The 12,615-nt window shown below is 42.4% G+C and overlaps 1 protein-coding gene across 1 annotated transcript in view; it reads left to right on the top strand.

Annotated features, from left to right (window-relative positions):
- LOC100479303 (dimethylaniline monooxygenase [N-oxide-forming] 5) overlaps nt 1-5,708 on the top strand; it is a 13,038-nt gene extending 7,330 nt beyond the window's left edge. The window contains exons 5-8 of the mRNA XM_034665596.1: nt 558-757; nt 2,348-2,697; nt 4,072-4,144; nt 5,282-5,708. Coding sequence (XP_034521487.1) covers nt 558-757; nt 2,348-2,697; nt 4,072-4,144; nt 5,282-5,636 — 978 coding nt within the window. The 3' untranslated portion in view covers nt 5,637-5,708. The remainder of the gene's footprint in view (nt 1-557; nt 758-2,347; nt 2,698-4,071; nt 4,145-5,281) is intronic.
- Nucleotides 5,709-12,615: the final 6,907 nt, after the last annotated feature.

Below are 12,615 nucleotides of genomic sequence, written 5' to 3'. Positions count from 1 at the left end.
ATCCCAAACTAAGCTCACCATTTACTGCTCCAAACTGTTTCTCCTCCAGGGTTCTTGGTAAAGGCACTTTTATTTTTTAAAGATTTATTTATTTGTTTGAGAAAAAGAGAGAGACCTTGCATGTGCGTGTGCCAGGGGAGGGGAGAGAGGGAGAGGGAGAGAAGCAGACTCCACTGAGCTCGGACCCCAACTCAGGGCTCTATCACAACCCTGAGATGATGACCTGAGCCAAAATCAAGAGTTGGACGCTTATGGGGCACCTGGGTGGCTCAGTCGTTAAGCGTCTGCCTTCGGCTCAGAGCGTGATCCCAGCATTACAGGATCGAGCCCCACATCAGGCTCCTTCGCTGGAAGCCTGTTTCTTCCTCTCCGACTCCCCCTGCTTGTGTTCCCGCTCTCTCTGGCTCTCTGTCAAATAAATAAATAAAATCTTTAAAAAAAAAAAAAAGGCAAGAGAGTTCTTATCCGTTTCTTATGAGCCAAATGAGTGATAACTGGAAAAGGAATGTCTTACATTTTGAGGCATCTATTTTTCATTTATTTGCATTCTCTCCTAGGTGTTTCTCAGCACAAGGCAGGGTGCATGGATTTGGAACCGAGTCTGGGATTATGGAATGCCTGTGGACACTGTTCTCTTCACTCGTTTTAATGCTGTCCTCAACAAATTTTACCCTACATTCTTAATCAACAGATGGGCAGAGAATAAATTAAATGCTCGATTTAACCATGATGTTTATGGTTTGCTCCCTCAACACAGGTATAACCTAGGATATTTTTTAAGATTTTATTTATTTATTTATTTGAGAGAGAGAGAGAAAGAGAGAGAGCATGTGAGGGAGAGAGTATGAGTGGTGGGGAGGAACAGAGGAAGAGGGAGAATAAGACTCTTGGCTGAGCAGGGAGCTGACGCAGGGCTCCATCCCAGGACCCAGGGATCATGACCTGAACTGAAGGCAGACACCCAGCCGACCGAGCCACACAGGCACCCCTGTTCTAGGATTTTTAAAAATTAATTTTGCATCTGTCTTTTAACCCTGGTGTAGTTAAATATTACCTTTTTTTTTAAATTTTGGTAAAATGTAATCCCTATCTATCTATCTGTTGAGAGGTATAAACGTGGAAGCACATAAAATTGACTATGTGTACAGCCCACATAAATTTAATAAAGAATTCTGAGTTCCTACTATGATCAAGTAGGTTTCTGGGTACTGGGAGTAGAAGAAGGACAAGGCCATGTAGAGTCCTGGCTCTTACTGGGCCCCCTGTCTAGTAGGGAGAAAACAACTTGTCAATATATAATGCAATGACGTAGAGTAATACAGTCTGTGAAGAAACAGTAAGTTGAGGAGAAGAATCTTTTTTAGATGGGGTCACTCTGGAATGCTTATATGATGAGAGAGCATTTGAATGGGGACCTGAAGGGAGCTGAGAATCACATTCTAGGCAGAAGCAGCACCAAGGTCACAGGCCGGAATGAACATGATTTATTCAAGGAAGAGCAAGGAACCCAGACTACTGGGAGAGGGGAAGTGGTAGGAAATTAGTTCAGAGACGTAGGCAGGGCCAGGTCACAGAAGGATTTTTATTTTTTATATTGTTTAAGATTTATTTATTTATTTGAGAGAGAGCACAACTGGGATGGGGGGGTGGAGCAGAGGGAGAGAGAATTATAAGCAGACTCCCCACTGAGCACAGAGCCTAAGGTAGGGCTGATCTCGAAACCCTGAGACCATGACCTGAGCGGAAATCAGAGGGATTTTGAGGGCTACAGCATGGGCATAGATTTGGATTTCATTTTTAGTGAAATAGAAACACATCAAGATATAATTCTACATTTTAAAAGGATCACTCCTGCTTCTGAATGGAGGAGAAACTGTAGGGAGTCGGGGGTAGAAGCAGGGAGACTATTCACGGTATTAAATAATGTCGGTAAAATTTATGAAAATAGTATGTAGGTGCTCAAAATAATTGGAAATCAGAATATGATCCGATTTTGCTGTTCCAGTATGAACACCTCCACCAATTGCTTTTAACAATCTCTCCCCCAAAAAATTATTTTAAAGAAGTTAGATATCAGTATTATCACTGGTATAAACTTATATACCACATTTCAAAATCTTCTCTTTGCTTACAATAAGCATTAAATAAATGTTATTGGCATTCTAATAAATATAGAATGTTTATCCGGTGAACACACAGAAAAAGTATAGCGTAAAGGAAATATTTTACAACACAAAAATGTAAGTCTTTTTTTCTTAGCTCAACTAAAAAGTATTTGATTTTCTGAGCTCACCTCCTTTCCAAAAAGACATATTAATTTTCCTGGATTTCAATTTTTATTCTTCAGATTTCTGAGCCATCAAGCTACTTTCAGTGATGATCTACCCAATCACATAATCTCTGGAAGAGTTCTGATAAAACCAAATGTTAGAGAGTTCACGGTGACATCCGCCATCTTTGAAGATGGCACAGAAGAGGACCTTGATGTTGTTATTTTTGCCACAGGATATACGTTCTCTTTCCCCTTTTTGGAAAATAATTCAACAGTACTGGACAGCCAGCGCTCCATGTTTAAATTTGTCTTCCCTCCTCGACTAGAGAAACCAACCCTGGCTTTCATTGGCATCCTCCAGCCAGTGGGAGCCACCATTCCCACATCGGAGCTCCAGAGCCGATGGGCCGTTCGTGTCTTCAAGGGTATGTGCCGACCGTCCGCATATTTAGAAAAGATGGCAGTCCAGATAGTGTGAATTCAGAGGCATTGCAAAGCTCTTCCGCTGCAAACATAGCTTGAAATAAACCTTGACAGAATCCAAAATTGTGCCGCTTGAGATGTGTTACTTTAAGGTTTTGATCGCTATTTAACTTTCAGGATTCCTGTATGAAAATGAAGATTTAAAAACCAGTACTTTAAGCTATCATCAAGTGACAACTTGTTGGCAAAGAATTCTCTAGAGCACTTGAGGCTGGTATATAGAATAGGAAGTGAGGGCAGTAGAAGAAAGATCTTAACCTAGAGTATAGACAGGAAATAAAGAGCTTTGATAAACCTGGATTAAAACCGAGCTCCTCCATGTACTGCCTGCATGATCTTTTCATGTTTCCTGATGGCCACAGTTTCCTCATTTATAAAAATGGGAATATTTACATATACTTTGCAGGGCGGTAAAAATTAATAATTAAGCACCCTGACTGTTATAAGCATTCAATAAATACTGAATGAATCAATGGATGAAGATCAGCCATTGCCGTTATAATTATTATTATTCTTTATTATATCATTAATTCTAAGGTTGAGAAAGAACCCATGAAGATAAATTCAAAACCTACCTTTATGGGGGTGCCTGGCTAGCTCTGTCGCTGGAACATGCAAATCTTGATCTCAGGCTTGTTAGTTTGAGCCCCACATTGGGTTTAAAGATTGCTTAACAATGAAATCTTTAAAAAAAAAAAACTACCTTTATGAAATGATGTCAATCACATTGTAATAATTCTGCTCATTTGTTTGTTTCTCCTTTAAAAAGTTCCCCATATTTTCCTGGAACATTCTGTATTTCTCAAAATATAGGATGCCACTCATCAAAGAAATGAAGAAGAATTATAGGAAGGTGCCTTCCATGAGTTAAGATGGAAAATTAAGAATAAATCTCTGTCCAATGACAACAATCAGGAGACACCGAGTCACTATGAGTAGATACGATATATATTTGTAAACTAATTCATCAATGAGCAAGTATAACTCACTCCTTAAAGGACAGCCAGAATGAATACTCTGGTAATGGAACGACACACATACACTACTTTGTGTCTTGTCAATTGGTTGTGACACCTCTCAGTCCATTCTTCTTTGTGAGCTTTGAGGTCTGCTAGTCAAGATGCAAACTCATTAAAGGACATGACTTTGCATCTGTAAGGTATGTGCATCTGATAAAACTATGAGTGGAGGGCATTCCAGAGTAACTCCTTGGTCCATCTTCCCCACTCTCGGGCTACCTCACTCATGATGTTCCCTTCCAAACTGATTTTCAGGGTATTCATTTCTTGTGGAACCTCATCTTCTTTCTTTCCTAGGGTTAAACAAATTACCTTCGGTGAGTGTCATGGTGGATGACATAAGAAAGAAGAGGAAAAAATTTGAAAAAGAGTAAGAAGTTTGCTTCTTAGTGAAAGTCAATTGAAAGTATTTAGGTGGAATTGTTTGCCTATCAAATATGCTTTATATTTTCTCATCATAGAATCTGAGTTTATTTGCTTAGATAAGATCTCAAATATCAACTTCTTCATTTCTTCTTAATTGAGCATAATATAAATGTATGGAATGTTTGTGGGAAAAATGGATATGGAATAATCCAACATGGAAACTTTAGAATTGTGTTTAAAATTCATGTAATGTAATATAAGCATACAATTATAAATTTATGTCATAGCAGAGCCTTAGAGGTGCAAAGTGTAGAAATGCAAAGACGAAATGAAGGGTTGTTAACTCTTCTAAGGAGTTGGAAAGATAAATCAATGTGAGAAATGAGTTGGCAAATCATTACAGAATCCAATTAAAATTCTGACATGAAGTCAGAGGCTTGCAGGTTGTACCAAATCTTCTTAATAGAAAATTATTCTCAACCATTGGTGTTGGAAATGTTTTTCCATGCAACAAACACCTGTTAAGAATCTACCGTGTGAATGTCACAGCTCGTTCTCTACGATCAAAGGGTTCATCCTCAGACTAGTCAGTTACCCAGGAGCTGGTTTTAAGGTCAGCCAAGAACTGCATTTCAGTAATACTGAAAATCAAATTAGTGTCACACATACCTAAATAACTGGCCTGTACAATTCATATTTCCCACCAGTGTACCAAAATGAGATTATATCCTGAATGAGAATCAAATGCATGGCCAAAGTACAGAAGATTTCAGAAACGAATATCATTAATAGGACAAAACTCTTCTGAACCCCACTATGACTATCCAAGACCCTTGGATTTGAGAGTGAAAAATACCCTGTGTGAATATTTTGTTAGAAACCACTGAGAAATTATCAATAGCCATTCATTCTTTGCCCCGTGGATTATCCCCTCATACAAGGTCCACCGATGTTTAGAGGAAATTGTGCTTAGAGGGATGGGGGTTGTCATCTGACTTGAGGTTTTTTAAATTTTTCCCCCTTCTGATGTCAGATTCCTGACTAACCCTCNCACCGATGTTTAGAGGAAATTGTGCTTAGAGGGATGGGGGTTGTCATCTGACTTGAGGTTTTTTAAATTTTTTCCCCCTTCTGATGTCAGATTCCTGACTAACCCTCGTGACTCACGCAGGGTACAGTACGTGAATTACATGGATGAGATTGCCTCTGAAATGGGAGTGAAACCCAACCTGCTCTCACTCTTCCTGTGGGACCCGAAGCTGGCTATGGAAATTTTCTTTGGACCGTGCACGCCTTACCAGTACCGCCTGCGGGGGCCAGGGAAGTGGGCTGGGGCCCGGAAAGCCATCCTGACCCAGAGAGAGCGTATCATCAAGCCCCTGAGGACTCGCACCCTTACCCGTGATCACCCTTCGTACTCTGTGCCATTCTGGCTTAAAAGCACCTGTGCCGCTCTTCTCCTCTTTGTTCTCACCTTAGTTGTTATTAAAGGATAATCCTGTGATTGTGAGTACATGAGAGGCTAACAGTGACACACACTAATTAAGAGCTGGGCATATGCAAGTGTTTATCCCTCAGTTCAGATGAGACCAGTACAATAAATTCTCTTATAACTCCGAAATTTCTCATGCAGAAGTATTTTGGCAAAATTGGAGGTTCTTCAGCAGAGGTTTCAAATGAAGTCGCTTGTAAGAAACTTGCTTTGAAGTGTATAGTTATTTCCATAACATGACAGATGTTCTCCGTAACGCCAAGTTCTCCTAGGCCCTCCCTTTATAGTAAACACACGGTTTGTCAGCTGTTTGCAATTGGCAAATTCTTGGTTTTGCATGGAAAGCATAGGCTAGAAAAAGGTACCCCTTCAAGCAGTCTTGAAGAGCTAACAATGAACAATGTCTTCATCAGAAACCTTCTCCTCTAGGGTCGCATTCTACAGAGTCACGGATATCGAGGTAACAGATCACTTGTACACGGGTTATGTCAGGTGTTACTGAGGGTATTTTAGGGGGTGGAGAATGCCAAGGAAAAACGCGGGAATAATAGGAGTCAGGAAACGTACATAATTTTGTGTTCTGTTACAACTATCGAAACATGGAAGAAATTCTACAGTAAACATACAAAATGTTGTAAAAACATTCAGGAGAATGTGAAGAAGAGACGGAGAGAAAAAGTAGTAAATATACATACACGTGGTGAAATGATTACTGTAATCAAGGTAATTAACATATCCATCATCTCACATAGATTCATGTATTTTTTAGGTGAGAGCACTTAAGATCTACCCTCTTGGGGCACCTGGGTGGCACAGCGGTTAAGCATCTGCCTTCGGCTCAGGGCGTGATCCCGGCATTATGGGATCGAGCCCCACATCAGGCTCCTCCGCTATGAGCCTGCTTCTTCCTTTCCCACTCCCCTGCTTGTGTTCCCTCTCTCACTGTCTCTATCTCTGTCAAATAAATAAATAAAAAATATTTAAAAAAAAAGATCTACCCTCTTAGCAAATTTCAATAATATGATATTCAATACAATATTTAATAATTTCATCATACAGTATTATTAACTATAGTCACCATACCATACATTAGGCCTCCAGAACTTACTCATCTTATAACTGAATGCTTGTTCCTTTGACCAACATCTCCCCATTTCCCCCCAACCACCAGCCCCTGGTGACCACTCTTCTATTCTCTGTTTCTAAGAGTTCAACTTTTCATAACTCCACACACAAGTGAGATCATGCAGTATTTGTAGCTTAAACGACTGAGCCACCCAGGCACCCCTGGTTGGTTTTTGTTTTTTTTTTAAGTGAGATCTTTCTTGACTACGTACAATAGCAATTCCCATTGAATAGGAAATTCCCATTGAGTAGGAAAAAGTAGCCACATGAACATACGAGTAACACCTGACCATGGACGCATCTGTCTATAGCAAATACATGAGCAAGTACTGCTGGAATACAGAAGACAGAGCAAAGAACTCAGAGAAGGGGAAGCCAGGAGGGAATCACAGAGACAAGGAAAATGGACTTGGATCTCTAAAGATGCCTAAGAGTTTATTTCTGGAAAAAGAGGAGGACATCGATTATGCAATGTATGAGTGAACAGAACAGCCTAGAATGCTAGAATGTTCAAGGAATGAACCTAGCATGGGGTATGCAAGAGTGGGTGACAGAAATGAACCAGAAGAGGGGTTTTGGGGATAGAAATGGAAGGGCTTCTGCCCTCCACAACTATCCCCACTCCCTTGACTTATCTGGACCAGAACCAGAAGTTTCCATATCCCTACCCTCCATCTCCCTGCATTCAGTTCCCACCCCTCATCATACTGTCTCCTAAAGGGCCACCAGAGTTAAATTTCTAAAAGGCAGATCTAGTCACATCGTTACCCTGCTTAAAACTGATTTCACTCTTTATTATCCATGGAACAAGCTCAACCCCTTAGCTTGCATATAAAGTTCTTTTTATAGGTTGTAAGTGAAGTGAAATTTTCCATTTTTTTTGGTCTGTTTTGTTTGTTTTGTTTTGCTTTTCTACCTCCCCAAATTTTCCATTTTTATATAAGTTTTTTTCAATTTATTAATCCAGAAATGCCATGCTGGAATTCAAATTTACATCTGATACAAATTTCAGTTGTCCCCACATCAGACCCCTGCCCATACTTCTGAGATCCATCATACAAACAAGTAAGAGTAAGGTCCAGGGGCACCTGGGTGGCACAGGTGGTTAGGAGTCCAGCTCTGGGTTTCGGCTCAGGTCGTGATCTCAGAGTCATGAGATCCAGCCCTGCGTCGAGCTCCGTGCTCGCTATGGAGTCTGTTAGAGATTCTCTTTCTTCCTTTCCCTCTCTACCTCCTCCCACTCGTGCACATGTGTGCTCTCTCTGGCTCTCAAATAAATAAGTAAATCTTTAAAAAAAAAAAAAGCGTAATTTCAAACATAGAAAAGGGTTTTTTTTCTTTTATTTGTTTTCATTTTTTTAGTAGTTCTGGTCTGGCCTCTCACTGACAAAACGATCCCCTTCAACAATGGTTCTCAGATTTCGGTGTGCATCAGACTCCTCCAGAGAGCTGGAGAAAACGCTAACTGCTGCATCCTGTCCCCATAATTTGGTGGGTCCAGCGTGGGGCCCAAGAATTGGCATTTCTAACAAATCCCAAGGCAATGTTGCTGCTGCTATCTGGGGGCCTCAGTTTGAGAACCATGGCCCTGTAACAGCTACAACCATGTGATTAATTCTGAAATCATTTTATATGTTCATGGGAAGTGAATTCTGCCAAGAATGTCAAAGTCTGGGTTTTTAGAAAAATGACAGCTTCCGCTCGTTCACCCTGGAGCAGTTGCATAGACAGATATAGAAAGGTAGACAGCAGACCCACAGGGAGTGCCAGCTCGGCACCGTCTTTAAGGGAGCCACAGAGGTGTTCTCTAGTTTAACCTTCCTCTGAAAGACCTAGAGAGGGATTCTTTTTGGTCCCAGACCATCCTAAGACTGGCCCTGCCGGTGGGCCCAGGAGTGGCAACAAAACCCCCTAGCCTACCAGCCTCTACACGTGTAACACCTACCTCACAGCTCACAGCAGTCAAAGCTCGCAGTAAATCCTTACACCTGAACGATCAAGATCCAGTGAGCCCAAATATGCTGGAGGGGTTCCATGCAAATGGAAAGTACTTTTGAAATGTGTTTCTTGCTCTATGCTTATCCCGGATCTTTGATGGTGTCTGTTTCAAAGAAATAGTAATTGCATGTGTGTTATAATGTTTGACATCAGATAATACTTTGTACAAAATCCTTCAGAGGTCAGAAAGTTTTTAATAGCCTTTCATCCCCAAGAAATGAAACAGATATGTTAAGCCGTCTGGCCCAAGGCTGTACACTGAGTCACTCCTGGGTGCGGAGATTAAAAACCCAAGAACCCTAAGAGTTACCTGTTGCCCCTGAAACAATACAGTTGCCCAGTCACTGTTCCCTCACTCTTCTTGCAGAAATTACTAAAAGAATTGAAGAAATTTAAGAGCTCAGATGCAAAGAAATCATGATATGAGACTGGAATTATTCTCTGAAACCATCTAAACATAGAAATGTCTCATAATTATTTCAGTTCCCAGTGCCATACTAAACACAAATGTCGGTGTTGTTTTCTGGAAAAACAAGTTACATAACGACCATGGTTTTAAAAAAAAAAATAACATGTTGGGGCTCCTGGCTGACTCAGGCAGAAGAACACAAGACTCTTGGTCTCGGGGACCTGAGCTCAAGCCCCATGTGGGGTACCGAGATTACTTAAATAAATAAATATATTTAAGGGGTGCCTGGTGGCTCAGTCAGTTGAGCATCCATCTCTTGGTTTTGGCTCAGGGCATGATCTCAGGATGATGAGACTGAGCCCCGAGCCAGGCTCTGCTCAGCTCAAGGTCTGCTTGTCCCTCCTTCCCCCCTCGGCCCCTTCCCCCCGCTCCGACCTTGCACGCACACCTGCACTCTTTCTCTCAAATAAATAAATTAATTAAAAAGAGATAAATAAATATACTTAAGAAAATAAAATAGCAATGGAAATCTGTATCTAAAATCTTAAATTTTGTTAAGACAAGTTGGGATAGAGATGAAGAGAGACTGCACTTGTGCTAAGTTCCCAGTCTTTATTTATTTATTTTTTTTGTTAAGATTTTATTTATTTATCTGACAGAGAGAGAGAGACAGCCAGCGAGAGAGGGAACACAAGCAGGGGGAGTGGGAGAGGAAGAAGCAGGCTCCCGGCAGAGCAGGAAGCCCAATGCAGGGCTCGATCCCAGGACCCTGGGCTCAGGCCTTGTGCAGAAGGCAGATGCTTAACGACTGAGCCACCCAGGCGCACACTAAGTTCCTAGTCTTACCGAGGAGGGCTCAACACCCGCCCTTCACTTGTGACCACACCGTGGTGATTCCGAGATACCACTGGGGGTGGAAATGTTTCTGCCTTAGCCCTAATGGCAACTTCTGGAAGTTTGCTGTGTTCTGTGCCCCTAGCTCCACCCCCTGGCATTTCTGCTTGTTCTGTTCTTCTCCAGCGCCACACCTGAAATGCGCTTTAGGGACTCTGCCTTCCTTCCGAGGCTCATTTTTAGTCTCAAACTGTCACAGTCTGATTCCAGGCTCTTTTGACAGCACGACTCTCAAACACTGAGCTATCTCTTCAGTTCCTGCCAGGGACAAGCACCGACAGCCAGCTTGCTGTACTTCTTTGCCTTCCCCCACCTATGCTTCTCCCTCTGCCCCCATCCACATGCACACATACCCCCACGTCCTCTGTTTCTCTTTCTCTCTCTTCCCCACCCCATCTTGAGTGGATTGCAGATTCCTCTGCTCAATTGAAAGGATTTCCTGAGCACCACCGCCAAGGCTGGACCTTGACACTTTAATCCATTCAGAGGTTTTAACAATGAGTGCGATGGCTGTACCCTTAATTTGACGCCTTCCCAAGAGTGAGTTTTAATCAGCCTTTGTCCCTCAAAGGCCTTCCCAGTTTTATAGTTTATTTATTGGATTAAGCAGCTGTTACCTCTTCCAATCCTGCAAGCCCCAAATTTTTTAATTCTTTTTATTCCTCTTATTCTTGCTTGCTAACTGGACAGTTCTTTTCTGTGCTTCTTTCTTTCTTACAGTACTGAACCAACCAAGAGCAATCAACACACACTCCTGTTTCTGCACCCCCCCAATTCCAAAGTGTGGATTCCCCCCACAACACCAAGCAATTCCCTGACACCAGTGGGGTGTCCTCCAATTCCATGCAATTCTGACCCTATCTATTTAGAGATAGCATCAGATTCCCATGGGCTCAGTCCCAAAAGACTGCCCCCACTTCAGATGCCAATCACAAGTTCAAGTTGTCTGGGCTTCTGACTGCCTATTAATCAGAGGTTCCAAGACCCACTCCTTGGGTCTGATTAATTTGCTAGAGTGGCTCACAGAGCTCGGAAAGCAGTTCCAACAGCCAGATAAAGAGATACGTAGGAAGCGTTCCTGTACAAAGGAGCGTCTGTCCTTGTGGACAGACAGGTGGCAGGTGGGAGGGTTCTAGTTCACAACCTGGAAGCTCGACGAACACCATCCTTTGGATTTTTACGTCGGCTAAGTCACTGGCCAGTTGCTGACTGTTTCAACCTCCAGACCCTCTCTGGAAACTAGGGGGTGGAAATGAGCGACCCAACCTTCTATTCAGGGTTGGCTCCCCTGGCAACCAGCCTAGCATCCTTAAAAATGTGGGTCCTAGTAGCCTCGTTAACATAACAAAAGATACCTTTATTGCTCTCCTTTCTTAGAAAATGCCAAGGATTTGAGGAGCTCTGCGCAGAGGATGAAAACCAAATATATATTTCTTATACATCACAACATCACAATTGCTAACATTGTTTTCCAGCCTCTTTCTCTCAGGTCTAAAGCAGGAGACGGCAAACTTTGTGTAGAGGTGAAGAGAGTCACTCTTTCACCCCTGCAGGCCACAGTCTTGCTGCAAGGGCTCAGCCCGGCTGCTCTGGCTCGAAAGCAGCCTTAGACAGTAATGACATGGATGCGTACGGCTGTGTTCCAGGAAAACTTTATTTATGGGCACCGAAATCTGAATCGCATATAATTTGCACATATTGTGAAATGGTACTTTTCTTTTGACTCTTTTTCAATCATATAAAAATGTAAAAACCAGGCTTGGCTTGCAGGCTGTATGAAAACAGAGAGTGGGCCCGATTTCAGCCTGTGGGCCACAGTTTGCAGACCCTTCTTTAGAATTCGAAGTTACTTCATCATATGCATTCCAGGTCATCACAGGTGGCCGTCTCAGCTCCATCTGACTTGGACCCTTAACACTTTCCTAGATTTTGGGCGTGGCAGCATCACATTTCGAGGTGTGAGTTTATCACTCAGGATGACAGCTTTTGCTGCCATTCAAACAGCCCCCAAGCCTCGTCAGCTCAGAATCACAAATGTTTATTTCGATGTGTGCTGTGGCGAGGTCCGCAGGAGGACTCCACACGTCACAGTCAATTGGGGACCCAGTCTGGCAGAAGAAACTCCATCTCTGCTCATCTCAGCTTCCAAAATTGTTGAGACATGAAAGAGAGAACATGGTGAATTGTGCACTCGCTATACAGTCGCCTCCTAAAAGTGGCATGTGTCACCGCGACTCCCGTATTACTGGCCAAGGTCAGTCATGTGGCCCCATCTGACTTTCTAGAAGAGAAGTGCAATCCTATCACCATTAGATAGAACAGTTTCCCAGGAAAGCCCGAGAGCTGGAACATGTTTGAACAGCCCTGATGACCTGGACACAGGAATAGGTTACAGAATACTTCCGAAAACTTGCACCAATAAAACCCAATACAACGTGTACAACTTTCCAAAGGCCAGAGAAGGGACAAGCAAAAAAGGCACTGTCCGCGTAGTAAGGAAAAACATGGATACCTTAAAAAATGGAAGCCATAAAACACAATGATGGAAATAAAGTCC

This window comes from Ailuropoda melanoleuca, chromosome 8 (genome assembly GCF_002007445.2).
Source record: "Ailuropoda melanoleuca isolate Jingjing chromosome 8, ASM200744v2, whole genome shotgun sequence".
NCBI lineage: Eukaryota > Metazoa > Chordata > Mammalia > Carnivora > Ursidae > Ailuropoda > Ailuropoda melanoleuca.
Note: the sequence above shows the minus strand (reverse complement) of the source record. Positions and strands in the feature narration are given on the sequence as shown.